General features: G+C 45.3%; 1 protein-coding gene across 2 annotated transcripts in view; it reads left to right on the forward strand.

Moving 5' to 3' along the window:
- Positions 1–17,603, forward strand: part of cobl (cordon-bleu WH2 repeat protein) — a 568,107-nt gene that overhangs the window by 284,728 nt on the left and 265,776 nt on the right. For both annotated transcript variants that reach the window (XM_085988107.1, XM_085988108.1), the window contains exon 8: positions 9,922–10,016. In XM_085988107.1, the coding sequence (XP_085844233.1) occupies positions 9,922–10,016 (95 nt within the window). The remainder of the gene's footprint in view (positions 1–9,921; positions 10,017–17,603) is intronic.

Here is a 17,603-nt window from a genome sequence, read left to right on the forward strand (position 1 = left end):
TGTTAGCTCGAGACTTAACTAATCCAACGCACTCCTGTCTGGCCTCTCATCTTCCACCTTCCATAAACTTAAGCGCATCCAAAACTCTTCTTCCCGTATCCTAACTCGCACCAAGTCCCATTCACCTATCTCCCCTGAACTCGCTGACCAACATTGGCTCCCGGTTAAGCAATGCCTCGATTTTAAAATTCTCATCCTTGTTTTCAAGTTCCTCCATGGCCTTGCTCCTCCCTGTCATTGTAGCCTCCTCCAGCCCCCCGAGATATCTGCGCTCCTCCAATTCTTGCCTCTTGCACATCCCCGCCTTTAATTGCTCCACCATTGGCGGCCGTGCTTTCAGCTGCTGAGGCCCTAAGCTCTGGAATTCCCTCCCTAAACCTCTCCATCTCTCTTTCCTCCTTTAAGGCGCTCCTTAAAACCTACTTCTTTCTGCCCTAATATTTCCTTATGTGGTTCGGTGTTAAACTTTTTTTGATAACGCTCCTTGAAGCGTCTTGGGACGTTTTACTACGTTAAAGGCACTAAATTAATTCAAGTTGTTCTTGTTGTTGTTGTTGTTTTCAATATTAAAATCTTTAATTTGAATAATTTGGATGATGAATGTATGGATTTTACTATTTACTGATAGCTGTGCTTGCCTGCATACATGACTCTCCATTTCAATCACATTCGCTACACCAGTCTTGGCCACCTGTCATTAGGATATTTAGGAACACAATATAGACAGAAGTGTTATTTCTGAAAGATTTAAAACATTAAAACTGAATAGGCTTGAATCTTTGATTTACTGTTCAAGAAATTTAGTGCTGTGATTTAGACTAAGTAGAATTACCAAAAGGTTGCCTTTTTATTTGAAGATAAAAAACTGAAAAAACAGCTCTGAATTTACAAAGAAAGTAAGACCCCATCTCTTGCAATGATTGCTGTCGACTTATGGAAATGGACATCAAAGATTTTTTTATAGATACAACAGAAAAGTTCCATTTGCTTCACAGATGGACCTCGGAAATGGAAATGGACACCAAGTCAGGAAGAAACAGGGTTAGAAAAGCAAAAGCAAAATACTGCAGATGCTTGAAATCTGAAATAAAAACAGAAAATGCTGGAAATACACAGGAGGTCAGGCAGCATCTGTGGAGAGAAACAGAGTTAATGTTTCACATCACTGACCTTTCATCAGAACTGATTCATCGACCTGAAGCATTAACTCTGTTTCTCTCTCCACAGAGAGAGAAAGCTTAGCTAAAGACATGGATTCGAGGAGGTCTTTAAGGGTGGAGAGAGGGGTGGTGAGGCAGAGGGGTATTGAGAGGGAACTTCAAAGGGGAGGACTGAGTCATCAGAATGATGAGGCAAAGCGAGGTGAGCAATGAATAGAAGGCTGGGAACTGAGAAACAGAGTATTTGGGAGTGATTGTAGGGTTAAACAAGCTTTCAGAGGCAAGGTTGGGCAAGGATTCATAGACAAAGGAGAAGATTTTACATTTAATGCATTGGGCGGCAGGGAGCCGGTGAGGACAGGGTGATGGCCGAAAGGGACTTAATATCGGTCAATATACAAGTGGCAGAGTTTTGGACAAGTTAGTGTTTGTGTCAGGAGGAGGAGAAGCCAACAAAGAAGGGCAATGCAATGGTCAAGACTGGAAGTGACAAAGTCATTATAAAGGTTTCAGTGGTAGAGAGGCTAAAGTAAGTATCTAGGTGAGCACTGTTGGAAGTGTCATCTTGGTGATGGATAGGATGTGGCATTTAAAGCTCAGTTCAGAATGGAACAAGATGCCAAGATTGTAAACAATCTCATTCAGCTCAAGTGTGTGGCTGGACAGGGGCCAGTGGCAAGGGAGCAGAGTTTCCAGTGGGCATCAAAAGCAATGGCTTCAGTCATCCCGATGTTGGATGGGGGAAACTCTGACTCATCTTGGATTTGATGTTGGACAAGCAGTCTGTCAGCACAAAAGCATCTGAAGAGTTGAGAGAAGTGGAGGAGAGATGAAGCTACATACCATCAGCATGAATGTGGAAGCTGACCTCATCTTTGTGGTTGAAGTCACTGACAGGCAACATCTAGATCAAGAGACCCTTGCGGAACTCCAGAAGTAACAGTGCAGGGAAGGGAATAAAAGCCATTACTGGAATGTGCTGGTTCCATTTGTAAAGTAGAAGTAGAACCATGCAATGACAGCCCTACCAAGCTGGACAAGAGGAGAGTAACGAGAGAAGGATGGCGTGATCGACCACGTGAAATGCTAAAGATAGGTCAAGAAGGAGGGATAATTCCCCATGATTATAGTCACAGAGGGAGGACGGGAGCATGATGAAGTTGGAGGAGAGTGGCTGGGGTGTAGGTTAAAATCATGAGGATGATTTTTATTTACTTCCTACATACAGTTTTAATTGTTGGTTATTACATCATGACGTAGCACTAAACATTGCTTACATTAAAGGCGCTATAAAAATTCAAGTTGAATGAAATTTGTAAGATAGTGACAGTTAGAAGGGAGTGAGTGAATGCTGTGAAGTTTCACTAGATTGGAAGCAACTTCACCTGGTACTCCACTTTAAAAAAAAAAAATTAACAAAAAAGTGGTAAAACAGAATCTGACACTTATTAGCCTATTTAAATCAGTACTGAATAAAATAATACAATTGATTATCAAGAGTAACTTTGAGGACAAGCTATATTATAACCTACTTAACAACAGTCAAGATAGCTTCAGCAGGGATATATTCTGCCTGATTAACCTCCCACTTTTAGATAGCCAAAAGCCTTGTGACATGATATGCCTAGACTTCCAACACAAATCCTGCACTGAAGCCTGCTACTTAAGCATGAAGTGTTGGGAATTCATGGAAAAACTGAATGGATTTTTAAAAAATTGTCTGAAGGGTAGGAAACAGTGGGTCGTGCCTAAGGGAGAAACATAGAAACATAGAAGATAGGAGCAGGAGCAGGCCTTTCGGCCCCTCGAGCCTGCTCTGCCATTTAATGAGATCATGGCTGATCATCCAAATTCAGTACCCTGTCCCTGCTTTCTCCCCATATCCCTTGATCCCTTTAGCCTTAAGAAGTATATCTAATGACTTTGCCTCAACTGCCTTCTGTGGTAGAGAATTCCACAGGTTCACCTCCCTCCGATAAGGTGACCAAAACTGTGCACAATACTCAAGGTGTGGTCTCACCAAGGCCCTGTACAACTGCAGCAAGACATCCTTGCTCCTGTACTCGAATCCTCTCGCTATGAAGGCCAGCATACCATTTGCCTTCTTAACAGCCTGCTGCACCTGCATGCTTACCTTCAGCGACTGGTGCATAAGGACTCCCAGGTCTCGTTGCACTTCCCCTTTTCCCAATCTATTGCTGTTAAGATAATAATCTGCCTTCCTGTTTTTGCCACCGAAGTGGATAACCTCGCATTTATCCACATTATACTGCATCTGCCATGCATCTGCCCAATCATCCAACTGGTCCAAATCATACTGGACTTTCTCTGCATCCTCCTCACAGCACACACGCCCACACGCCCACCCAGCTTTGTGTCGTCTGCAATCTTGGAGATATTACATCTAGTTCCCTCATCTAGATCATTAATAGATATTGTGAATAGCTGGGGTCCTAGCACCGATCCCTGCGGTACCCCACTAGTCACTGCCTTCCACTCGGAAAAAGACCCGTTTATTCCAACTCTTTGCTTCCTGTCTGCCAACCAGTTTTCTATCCAAGTCAGTACCTTATCTCCAATCCCATGTGCTTTAACTTTGCACGCTAGTCTCTTATGCGGGACCTTATCGAAAGCCTTCTGAAAGTCCAAATACACCACATCCACTGGTTCTCCCTTATCTATTCTACCAGTTACATCCTCAAAAAATTCCAGTAGATTAGTCAAGCATGATTTACCTTTTGTAAATCCATGTTGACTTTGTCTGATCCTGTCACTGTTTACCAAGTGCTCTGCTATTACATCTTTTATAATGGACTCTAGCATTTTCCCCAATACCGATGTCAGGCTTACCGGTCTATAATTCCCCGTTTTCTCTCTACTACCTTTTTTAAGTAATGGGGTTACATTAGCTACCCTCCCATCCATGGGAACTGTTCCAGAGTCTATAGAATTTTGGAAGATGACCAGCAATGCATCTACTATTTCTAGGGCCACTTCCTTAAGTACCTAGGATGTAGATTATCAGGCCCATGGGATTTATCGGCCTTCAATCCCGTCAATTTCCCTAACACCATTTCCCTACAAATACTGATTTCATTCAGTTCCTCCCTCTCATTAGACCCTATGTTGCCTGACATCTCTGGGAGTTTATTTGTGTCCTCCTTTGTGAAGACAGAACCAAAGTATGTATTTAATTGGTCTGTCATGTCTTTGTTCCCCATTATAAATTCCCCTGATTCTGACTGCAAGGGACCTACGCTTGACTTTACCAATCTTTTTCTCTTCACATATCTATAGAAGCTTTTACAGTCAGTTTTTATGTTCCCTGCAAGCTTACTCTCATACTCTATTTTCCCCCTCTTAATTAATCCCTTTGTCCTCCTTTGCTGAATCCTAAACTGCTCCCAATCCTCAGGTTTGCTGCTTTTTCTGTCCAATTTATATGTCCTCTCCTTGGATCTTACGCTATCCCTAATTTCCCGTGTTAGCCAATGTTGAGCCGCCATTTTTGTTTTATTTTTATGCCAAACAGGGATGAAGAAATTCTGTAGTTCATCCGTACGATCTTTAAATGTTTGCCATTCCCTATTCACTGTCAACCCTTTAAGTAACATTCCCCAATCCATCCTAGCCAACTCGCGCCTCATACCATCATAGTTTCCTTTATTTAAATTCAGTACCCAAGTCTCTGAATCAACTACTTCACTCTCCATCTTAATGAAGAATTCTAGCATATTATGATTGCTCCTCCCCAAGGGGCCTCGCACAACAAGATTGCTAATTAATCCTTTCTCATTACATAATACCCAGTCTAAGATGGCCTGATCTCTAGTTGGTTCCTCGACATATTGGTCCAGGAAACCATCCCGTATACACTCTAGGAATTCCTCTTCCACAGTATTGTTAGTAATTTGGTTAGACCAATCTATATGTAGATTAAAATCACCCATGATAACTGCTGTGCCATTATTGCACTCATCTCTAATTTCCCGTTTAATGCCATCCCCAACCTCAGCATTACTGTTTACGGGTCTGTATACAACTCCCACTAACGTTTTCTGCCCCTTGGTATTTCTCAGCTCTACCCATACAGATTACACATCATCAGAGCTAATATCCTTCCTTACTATTGTGTTAATCTCCTCTTTAACCAGCAATGCTACCCCACTGCCTTTTCCTTTTTGCCTGTCCTTCCTGAATATTGAATACCCCTGGATGTTAAATTCCCAGCCTTGGTCACCCTGGAGCCATGTCTCCGTAATCCCAATTATATCATATCCATTTACATCTATTTGCGCAGCTAATTCATCCACCTTATTACGAATGCTCCTCGCATTAAGACACAAAGCCTTCAGGCTTTTTTTTAACACTCTGACCTTTTCGAATTATTGTTTACTGTGGCCATGTTTGATTTACACCCTTGATTTCTCTGACTTCCACTTTTGCTTTTCTCCTTCCTGTCTTTTGCTTCTATCCTTGCTTCCCTTTCCTCTGTCTCCCTGCACAGGTTCCCAACCCCCTGCCATTTTAGTTTAACCCCTCCCCTGTTGCATCTCCTGCGCTTGCATGGGAAGGTGCCGGGCGAAGGGGAAGAGCTGTTAGGAGTGATTGAGGAGTGGACCAGGGTGTCGTGGAGGGAGCAGTCCCTTCGGAATGCTGAAAGGGGTGGTGAGGGGAAGATGTGTTTGGTGGTGGGATCAAGTTGGATGTGGCTGAAATGGCGGAGGATGATCTGTTGAATGTGGAGGCTGGTGGGGTGAATGGCGAGGACAAGGGGAACCCTATTGTGGTTCTGGTAGCCATGGTAGGGAAGGGAAGGGGTGAGAGCAGAAGTGCGGGAAATGGAACGGACATGGTCAAGGGCCGTGTCAACCACAGTAGAGAAGATTCCTCGGTTGAGGAAAAAGGAATACATGTCGGAAGCACTGGTATGGAAGGTGGCATCGTCAGAACAGATGCAGCGGAGACGGAGAAACTGGGAGAATGGAATAGAGTCCTTACAGGAAGCAGGGTGGGAGGAAGTCTAGTCCAGGTGGGAGTCACTGGGCTTGTAGTGGATGTTTGTTGATAGCCGATCGCCAGAAATGGAGACATAGAAATCAAGGAAGGGAAGAGAAGAGTCGGAGATGGACCATGTGAAGGTGAGGTAAGGGTGAAAATTGGAAGTAAAGTGAATGAACTTTTCTAGTTCAGAGCGAGAGCAGGAAACGGCACCGATACAGTCATCGATGTACCGGAAAAAGAGGCAAGTGAGCTGACTTGAGTAGGACTGAAACAAAGAATGTTCCACATATCCCACAAAAAGGCAGGCATAACTAGGGCCCATGCGGGTTCCCATAGCAACATCTTTAATTTGGAGGAAGTGAGTGGAGTCAGAGGAGAAGTTGTTCAATGTGAGAACAAGTTCAGCCAGGAGGGTGGTGGTGGATGGGGACTGGTTGGGCCTCTGTTCAGGGAAGAAGCGGAGCGCCCTCATGCCGTCCTGGTGGGGAATGGAGATGTAGAGGGATTGGACGTCCATGGTGAAAAGGAGACGGTTGGGGCCAGGAAACTGGAAACTGTTAAAGTGGCGGAGGGCGTGGGAAGAGACTGGACAAGGGGAGAAAAAATAGCGTTGAGATAGGAAGAGATAAGTTCCATGGGGCAAGAACAGGCTGAAACAATGGGTCTACCAGGGCAGTCCTGTTTGTGGATCTTGGGAAGGAGGTAGAAGCGGGCTGTGCGGGGTTGGGGGACTTTGAGGTTGGCAGCCATGGAGGGAAGATCTCCAGAGGAGATGAGGTCAGTGACAATCTGTGTTGGTAGGACTCAAGGGGCACGTGTTCAAACTGACAAAGGCAATTTTAGAACTGATGACAGGAAGTTCTTCACACAAAACTGACCAGCCTATGAAATAGGTTAACAAACCGAATGGTAGAAGCAAAATGCTTACATTTTTCTTTGAGAGAATGGGGGTTTGTTCTGGATAGATAACCAAGATGGACCAAATGGCCTTACTTATGAAAATCAATTTTGTGAACTATAGCTTGCAATTATGTAACAGAAACACTGAAACCTGAGAATTTTAGATGTGACATCGAATTAGAGAACATATAGCACACACAGCCAAAAAAGGACAGTAATGGCAGTATTATACAATAGGAACACAGGAACAGGAGTAGGCCAGTCAGTCCCGCTATCCTTTTCTGCCATTTAGTTGGATCATGGCTGATCTGTTCCTTAACTCCCTTTACCAATCTTTGCTCCATATCGCTCGATACTCTTAGCCAACAAAAATCTATCTAGGCTTGAACATGCCAGTATCCACAGCCTTTTGGGGAGGCAAGTTTCAGGTTTCCATGCCTTTTTGTGTGGAAAAGTACTTCCTGATTTCAATCCTAAATGTGCTAGCTCTAATCTTAAGATTATGCCCTCTTGTTCTGGATTCCCCCCAGCAGAAGAAATAGTTTATCTGTATTTACCATATCAAATCCCTTTTTCATTTTAATTCGATCACCCCTCAACCGTCTAAACTCTTGGCAATACAAGCCATGTTTATGAAGCTTATCCTAATAATTTAACACATCAAACCCTGGTATAATTCTGGTGAATCTGCCTTCTTAAATAATGGAGTGGCATTTGCTAAATAATGGAGTGACAATACTACAATATCAGGACATATTCACAGATGCAGCAGTGTGGTCATTATTGCTGTAATGTATTATACACAAGGTAAAAATAGCAGAATAAGGTAATGTGAGTACCTTAATATTTTTGGGGGACTCGATGGATTCTATTTGAAGCAATGTTCTCCTGGGCAGAGACAAGTGAGTCAATGGCATGTTGCTCCAGCTATCTGAAAAAGAGACTTAAGGAGTGGTAAAAAGGGAGAAACCTTGAGAATTTTAACCCCCCAAAATGGGGTGAGTTTGGGTCGGGTGGGATGTAAAAAAAATTTTAACATTGCAAACCCGGACCCAACACCCCTCGAACCTGCCCACTTCTGCTTGGTGGTGGGGGGGTGGCGGGCAACCAACCCGATCCCAGGAGGTAGGTTGCTCATTTAAATATTTTAGTGAGGCTGTGTGCCTCAGATTTTATCTCTCCTCCAGGTTTAACCCTGGCCAGCCGGGTTTCCCAGGCCTCGGGAAACCTGGCAGCTAAAGGGAGGCGAGGACTGCTGCGTGGAGGAGGTAAGTGCCTTTGCAGCACTGCTTGTGGGCCAGGAGGAGCAGGAGTTCATCCTCCCAGCCCCCCAAGCTAACTTGCTTCCCTTCCTCCCTACCCGCAAGCGGAACTCCCCCTCACGATATTGCTGACATTTCCCCCGCGATCACTGACGCCCCCCGCCCCCCCCCCCAACGACCCCTCATCTCTGTCTCCGACCCCCTCGTGATCACCGCCCCCCCCCCGACCCTACAGTCAGGCTGTACTCACCCCACTGCCCCTCCCCTACCCCGCCCCCTCACAATCAGCAGCTGCAGTAAACCTTCCTGCTCCTGCACCTGCGGCCTTTTCTGCAGGGTTCCCCGCCCGACAGGGAGCCAAGCCTGTCAATCAGACTGGCTTCCAGGCGGGCAGGCTGTTCAAAAAGACCACGGACTTCCGCAATTCCCGACCAGAACTCTTCTCTTTCCCCCGCCCCTCCCCCACCCCCGTTTTGGAAATCCCGCTTCAGTAAAGATCGGGGCCGTTGAGTCACCAGCTGAAGCAGATTAAAGGCTAATGCTCTCTTGAGTAAGGGTGTCCCTTGGATCTGTGCCCCTCCATAATCGGTCCTTCCAAGAAGGTGCAGCAGTGCAGTGGGAGGGGCCTACCATTGACAAACTGCTAGAAAAATATACAGCAAGTAAATCAGCATCTATAAAGAGAAAGGATAAGTTAGGATTTCAGGTGTATAATACACCCTTCAGATGTAATTCCTGTTCACAGAAGTAAATTGACCTGCTGTATATTCCTTACATTTCCAATTTTTATTTGTTTTTCCAGCATTTTTTTGAATTATTGACCAGTGGCTAGTAGTAGTGTATTTGCCCAGCCTGAATGTGAACTTAATTTTCTCTGGGTTGTGGAATGTGGATCCACATGGATTATGATGCACTTCTCACCCCCTCCACAATTTAAAAATTATTTTTTAGAATTTAATCGGTGTTGACCCAATCATTTATATTAAATGTTTTGAGTATTAAACTATAATAAACTATCTGTAAATGTGGGTCTGATTATATTATTAAAAGTTATAATGTGCAGCAGTCTGGTGATGCATTCCTATCTCCCAGGGTACCGGACACTGGATCTGCCTGTTTCAATTGGCTGGAGTTTTTTCAATTCTTGGCTGGGTTGTGAGTCAGTATATTACATAGAAGACTATGTATTCTGTTCCCATGGAAGGAATGAAGAAAATTAACATGGCTTGTTTTATCCATTTGAAATCCTGCCTCCTTTTAACAACCAGACTGTTTGATTTTTCTTTTGCAATGGATTTGAAGATGAAAAGTGCTTAAACAGAAGAAAATTTTAAAATAAAAAGGAAACAAAAAGGACAAAGCTTACCTTTATGGCTGTTTCACAATTCACATAAAATGTCTCTTCAAATTAACAAAAGCTGTGCCTGCAGATTCAAAAGCTTGTGTGCATTGTGCGTCTATTGAATGCAAAATATTACTAACATCTGTATGTATAAGAAATGTTCTAAAAACTTCTGGACAGTTGGAAACCTTACTCTATGATAGCAAATGATGATTTGGTGAACTCAAAATTGAATTGAGGTTTATTTTTACAGATTTGAGTCAAAGTGCTTTAACTATCACTGGCATTAATGAAAAGGAAGAAAGAGGGCTATTGGGCTTCTTCAAAATTGGCAAAAAGAAAACAAAGGTAAGGATGAAGTTTTTCAACTCTGTCATTCTGCGTGTCAGTGAAAAATTCTTCATCGGTTTGCTACTTTGAATGTGTTTATTCTGTAATACATTGTTAATTTTGTTCTACAATGGATTCCCACTGTTGTACTTTGCTGTTTGCCAGACAAAATGATGCAGGTAAGTATGAAGTACCCATGACATGATGACAACGATTCCCACTGAGAATCATTCAAGGCGACTGTCTGTCATAAGGCCAATGATAAGTTAATTGGAGTCGCAATAATTGCTACTGCAATTTGGTGATTATTTTATCCATTTAAAGGGACGCCAAAGGCAATATTGACTGTCTCTGTGGCCAAATCATTCTATATGCTTCAGGATCATACCAGAGGGCAAGAGTAACCCAAATTGATTTTCTTCACAAACTGCCTCCTTTATTTTTCCTCCCCTGTCCAACTAACCTCACCTGTGACAGCAGGTCTGAGGAGCTTATGGATTTCTTCTGTAAAGCTAGCCCCTCCCTGATCCACCCCACAACAGTTGCATTTCCAGGTCTCATCAACTTCTGTTTCCTGAAACCCAGTACCTTTCCTTGACTTCCTTCCAACTCTGCTCCTGACCACTTAATTACTTCTCCTTAGGGTAATACTTGCCAACCTTTCTATTTTTGGGGCATTGTTTCCCTCCCCTTTAAAACTGCTGTTATCACTCTCTCCATTAAAATCCCATCCTCAACCCTTTCCTTCTGTCAAAATACTGCTCCATCTCTATTCTCCCCTTCCACTCTAAGGTCTTTGAATGCACCATTATCATCCAATTTAATGCCCGCTGCACTCTGCATCCCTTCAGTATGCTTTCCATCCTACATCAAGACTGCCTTGATCAAATTCATTAGCGATATCTGTGTAAACTGCATCTGTGGCACACTATCCCTCCTCACCCTTTCCAGTCTCTCCACAGCTTCTGACATGTTCAATTTACTCTATCCTGCATTCCCCTCCATGGCATCATTTAATTATGATTCCATTCATTCCAGCAACAATGTAATTAGCACCCCTCCTTCAGTGGCTTCTCTCCCATGCCTGAATGGTCACCTGGCACATGGGCTCCATTCTTGGCCCTCTCCTGTTCATCACCCATATGTTTCCCCTTGGGGAATCATTTGTAAACATAGGGTCAGCATTTATCTGTACACCAATGATAATTAACTTTACCTTTTCCCCCACTACACTTGACTCTGACTATCACTGTGCTGTCTAGGCTCCACATGGAGAAGCTGAAGCTTTCTTCAGCTCAAGAGTGAAATTATCCTGTTTGACTCCCTGCAGAAACTTTGCACCATGGTCACTAATCCAGCCCTCCTCTTATCTGCTTACTCAGACTGAATCCAACAATCTTGGAGTCCTCTTTGATCCTGAACTGAGCTTCAAACCTCCGCCCCCCCCCCATCTAGTCGATCACTTATATAGTGCTTTTAACATAGAAAATTATCTCAAGGCACTTCACAGAGGTGTAATTAGACAAGAATGGGTACCAGGCCACAGAAGGAGATAATAGGAGGGGTGACCAAAATGTTGGTCAATGTGGGCTTTGAGGGGTCTTAAAGGAGGCGAGGGAGATGGAAAGGCTAAGAGGTTTAGGGAGGGATTTCCAGAGCTTAGAGCCTATATGGCTGATAGCACAGCTACCAGTGCTGCGGCAAAGTGAGAGGGGATGCACAAAAGACCAGCATCTGGACTGGAGAGTTCTTGGGGCAGGGTGGGTGGGGATTGTATGGCAGGAGGAAGTTAGAGATGGAGAAGGGCAAGGCCATGAAGGGATTTAAACTTGAGGATGAGAATCTTAAATTTGAGGGACCAGGAGCTAATGTTGTCAGCAAGGACAGGAGTGGTGGATGAGCAGGACAGAATACGGGTAGAAGAATTTTGGATGAGATGAAGTTTATGAATGGTGAAGGGTGGGAAGCTGGCCAGGAGTACATTGAAATAGTAGAGTCTGCAGGTGACAAAGGCATGGAAGAAAGTTTCAACAGCAGACTAGAAATGGCAGGAGCAGAGGAGCCGAAAGTAGGTAATTTTTGTGATGGAGGAAATAGGGTTGGAAGTTCGTCCTGGGGTGGACTAGGTTATGAACGATCTAGTTCAACCTAACCGAGGAGAGTACGGAGTTTGTGGCAGAGGCTGAATACAATGGCTTAGAGTCATAGGCCTAGAAATTCGGTGGGCTGCGCCACCAGTTCGCGCCTAAAGAGGGCACTCAGTGGCTTTAGCGCCACTGGCCACGCCTCCCGCGATATTTAGCGGGGCGCTAATGGTGGCGTTAGCCTGTAGCGCTGCGCCGCCACCGATGACGTCATCGGTGTGCGCAGCGCCCCGCTACCACCCCGATCGCGATATTTGGTCGCGCCCGCCTCTGTAACGCCGGTCGCAAATCGCGCTCGGTTCACGGGGCCTACCTGTGGCGGTAGTGGCGCAAATTAAGGTGGAGGTGCAGATCGGCCATTTTTTCCGGTGGCCGTCTGCCAGCACCTCCGTCCCCAGCCTCCTGATTCCCCCTCCCCGGGCAGTGCCGGCTGTGTCCCGAGAATCCGGCACTTCCCCTCGGTGCCGGGCTCTTTTGCCGGCACTCGCGATCGGTCATCGCGCTGGTGCAGGCCCCTCCCCCTTAAGAAGGGGAGGAAGGCCTGCAGTACCGCAGCGCGCCAGCGGCACGTTGCGCTGCGATATTTAGTTTGAGCGCCCCGTTTGGGGCTCCACCGAATTTCTAGGCCATAGAGTTATACAGCACAGAAAGAGGCCCTTCGGCCCATCGTGTCCTTGCCGGCCATCAAGCCCTATCTATTCTAATCCCATTTTCCAGCACTTGGTCCGTAGCCTTGTATGCTATGGCATTTCAAGTGCTCATCTAAATGCTTCTTTAATGTTGTGAGGGTTCCTGCCTCTACCACCCTTTCAGGCAGTGAGTTTCAGATTCCAACCACCCTCTGGGTGAAAAAGTTTTTCCTCAAATCCCTTCTAAACCTCCTGCCCCTTACCTTGAAACTATGCCCCCTGGTTATTGACCCCTCTACTAAGGGGAAAAGTTCCTTTCTATCTACCCTATCTATGCCCCTCATAATTTTGTATACCTCAGTCGGGTCCCCTCTCAGCCTTCTCTGCGCTAAGGAAAACAACCCCAGCCTGTCCAGTCTCTCTTCATAGCTGAAGTGCTCCAGCCCAGGTAACATCCTGGTGAATCTCCTCTGCACCCTCTCCAATGCAATCACATCCCTACTATAGTGTGGTGACCAGAACTGCACACAGTATTCCAGCTGTGGCCTAACTAGTGTTTTGTACAGCCCCATCATAACCTCCCTGCTCTTATATTGTATGCCTCGGCTAATGAAGGCAATTATCCCATATGCCTTTTTAACCACCTTATCTACCTGTCCTGCTGCCTTCAGGATCTATGTACATGCACACCAAGGTCCCTCTGATCCTCTGTCCTTCCTAGGGTCCTACCATTCATTGTGTATTCCCTTGCCTTGTTAGTCCTTCCAAAATACATCACCTCACACTTTTCAGGGTTAAGTTCCATTTGCCACTGTTCTGCCCATCTGACCAACCCGTCTATATCGTCCTGTAACCTGAGGGTTCCCTCCTCGCTATTTACCACTCCACCAATTTTCGTGTCATCTGCAAACTTACTGATCATACTTCCTACATTCATATCTAAATCATTAATGTACACTACAAACAGCAAAGGACCCAGCACCGATCCCTGCGGTACACCACTGGACACAGGCTTCCAGTCACAAAAACAACCTTTGACCATCACTCTCGGCCTCCTGCCACTAAGCCAATTTTGGATCCAATGTGCCAAATTGCCCTGGATCCCATGGGCTCTTACCTTCTTGACCAGTTTCCCATGTGGGACTGTGGCAAAAGCCTTACTGAAGTCCATGTAGACAATATCAACTGCACTACCCTCATCCACATACCTAATCACCCCCTTGAAAAATTCAATCAAATTGGTTAGACATGATCTCCCCCTGACAAAGCCATGCTGACTACCCTTAATTAATCCTTGCTTCTCCAAGTGGAGATCAATTCTGTCCCTCAGAATTTTTTCCAATAATTTTCCTGCCCGTTGATGTTAGGCTCACTGGCCTGTAATTCCCTGGTTTATCCTTCTTGAATAATGGTACTACGTTAGCTGTCCTCCAGTCCTCTGGCACCTCCCCTGTGGCCAGAGAGGTTCTGAAAATTTGTGTAGAGCCCCTGCAATCTCCTCCCTTGCTTCACACAGCAGCCTGGGATACATCTTGTCTGGGCCTGGGGATTTATCCACTTTTAAGCCCGCTGAAACCGCTAGTACCTCCTCCCTCTCAATACTAATTTGTTCAATTATATCACAAATCCCCCTGCCTGATTTCTATGCCTACATCGTCCTTCTCCATAGTGAACACAGATGCAAAATATTCATTTAAAACCTCACCTACATCTTCCGGCTCTACACACAGATTGCCACTTTGATCCCTAATGGGCCCTACTCTTTCCCTGGTTATCCTCTTGCCCTTAATATACTTATAAAACACCATGGGATTTTCCTTTATTTTGCCCGCCAGCGTTTTTTCATGCCCCCTCTTCACTCTCCTAATTTCTTTTTTAAGTACCCCCCTGTACTTTCTATACTCCTCTCAGGCTTCCACTGTTTTTAGTCCTTTGTATCTGCCAAAAGCCTCCCTTTTTTTCCTAATCCACTCTTGTATATCCCTTGACATCCAGGGTTCCCTGGGCTTATTGGTCCCACCCTTGACTTTTACGGGAACCTGTTGGCATTGTACTCTATTTCTTTTCTGATGTGGATTTTCCTACAAGTAGTTGATCCCAGTCCACTTTGGCCAGATCCTGCCTTATCATATTAAAATTGGCCTTCCCCCAATTTAGAACCTTTATTTCCAGTCCATCTTTGTTCTTTTCCATGACTACCTTAAATCTCACTGAATTATGGTCACTGTCACCAAAGTGCTCTCCTATTGACACTTCTACCACTTGCCTGGCTACATTCCCTAGAATTAGGTCCAGTACCGCCCCTTCTCTTGTAGGACTTCCTACAGGCTGGCTCAAAAAGCTCTCCTGGATGCACTTTTTGAATTCCACACCCTCCAAGCCTTTCACACTGTGACTATCCCAGTTAACCATGGTCTGGAGATGCCGGTGTTGGACTGGGGTGGACAAATGTAAGAAATCACACAACACCAGGTTATAGTCCAACAGCTTTATTTGAAATCACAAGCTTTCGGAGCGCTGCTCCTTCCTCAGGTGAAGGCTTCACCTGAGGAAGAAGCAGCGCTCCGAAAGCTTGTGATTTCCAATAAAGCTGTTGGACTATAACCTGGTGTTGTGTGATTTCTTACATTTATCCCAGTTAATATTGGGGAAGTTGAAATCCCCTACTATTATTACCCTATTATTTCTACACTTCTCTGAGATTTGCCTACATATCTGTTCCTCTATCTCCCCCTGACTGTTTGGGGGCTTATAGTACACTCCCAGCAAAGTGCTTGCCCCCTTTTTGTTTTTATGTTGTACCCATATGGCCTCATTAGAGGAACCTGCTAAGATATCATCCCTCTTTACAGCAATATTTGACTCCTTGATTAATATTGCGACACCCCCTCCTCTGTCTCGCCTGAAGATTCTATACCCCGGAATATTGAGCTGCCAGTCCTCAACCATGTCTCTGTGATAGCAGCAATATCATACTCCCATGTGTTCATCAACACCTTCAATTCATCTGCCTTACTCGCAAGACTCCTTGCATTAAAATAAATGCCAGCCAGCCTTGCCATGCTCCCTTGTGCCGTTACGTATTTGCTTTGCCTTCCAGGCTGACTTTTTTTCCCCTCTATATTTGGCTGTGCATCACCCCCTACTATAGCTACACTCCTTATCCCAATCCCCTGCCAAGTTAGTTTAACCCCCTCCCAACAGTACTAGCAAACCTCCCCGCAAGGATGTTGGTCCTGTTCCGGTTCAGGTGCAACCTGTCCGACTTGTACAGGTCCCACCTTCCCCAGAAGCAGACCCAGTGATCCAGGAAACTAAAGCCCTCCCTCCTGCACCAACTCTTTAGCCATGCTATCCTGCTCTATCCTTCTATTCCTATACTCACTAGCAGGTGGCACCGGGAGTAATCCAGAGATTACAACTTTTGAGGTCCTGCTTTTTAATTTGCTACCTAGCTTCCTAAATTCATGTTGCAGGATCTCATCCCTCTTTCTACCTATGTCGTTGGTACCAATGTGAACCACGACCTCTGACTGTTCGCCCTCCCCCTTCAGAATGCCCTGCAGCCGTTCAGTGACATCCTTGACCCTGGCACCAGGGAGGCAACATACCATCCTGGAGTCACATCTGCGGCCACAGAAACATCTATCTGTTCCCCTTACGATAAAATCCCCTATCACTATTGCTCTCCCACTCTTTTTCCTCCCCTCCTGTGCAGCTGAGCCACTCATAGTGCCATGGACTTGGCTCTTGCTGCATTCCCCTGAGAAACCATCTTCCCCAGCAGTATCCAAAATGGAAAATCTGTTGGAGAGGGAGATGGACCCAGGGGACTCCTGCACTACCTTCCTAGTTCTTTTACTCTGTCTGGCTTCAGTCTTCCCAATGTTTAACTGGAGGAAATTAGGAACATAGGTACAGGAGTAGGCCATTTAGCCCCTCGAGCCTCTTCCGCCATTCAGCCCCTCGAGCCTCTTCCGCCATTCATTGAGATCATGGCTGATCTGTGACATAACCCCATATACCCACCTTTGCCCCATATCCCTTAATACCTTTGGTTAAAAGAAATCTATCAATCTCAGATTTAAAATTAACAATTGGCCCAGCAAGACTGGATGTCAGACAAGCAGTCACAGCACAGAGCTAGTGGAGGGGCTGGGAGAGGTGGTGTAGATCTGGGTCTCGCCAGCATACATGTTGAAGTTGATCCCATGTCTTCAGATGATGTCACCAAGGATAGACCCTTGTAAATGGACTCCAGAGGTAATAGTGTGGGGTAGGATGAGAAGCTATTGTTGGAGATGTTCTGGGTATGATTGGATTGGTAAGAGTGAAACCAAGTGAGGATAGTCGCACTGAGATGAACAATGGAATTCCCTCCCTAACGAAGGAGAAGTGTTGGATGAGGATGGAGTAGTAGATCGTGTTGGTCACAGTTACAGATGATGTCATTTGTGACTTTGATTAGCATTATTTGACGTTGTGGTAGACGCAGAAACCTGATTGGAGAGATTCAAACATGGAGTTGCAGAAAAGATGGGCATGGAATTGAGCAGAGACACAACGCTCAAGGGCTTGGAAAGGAAAGGGAGGTTGGAGATGGGGTGGCAGTTTTGAAGGACAGGGGCGTATCAAGGTTTGGTTTCTTCAGGAGGAGGGGTTTATGTTGGTTGTTTTGAAAAGAGGGGCATAGTACCTGAGGAGAGGTAACCATTTACAATGTCAGGAAATATGGGGGCCAGGAAATTTGGGTGGCCAGTAGTTTAATGGGAATGGAGTCAGGGAAGCAAGAGATGGGTCACATGGATAAGATGAATTTGGAGAGGGTGAAG

This window comes from Somniosus microcephalus, chromosome 5 (genome assembly GCF_052327205.1).
Source record: "Somniosus microcephalus isolate GS21.2 chromosome 5, FLI_Smic_1.0, whole genome shotgun sequence".
Taxonomy (NCBI): Eukaryota; Metazoa; Chordata; class Chondrichthyes; order Squaliformes; family Somniosidae; genus Somniosus; species Somniosus microcephalus.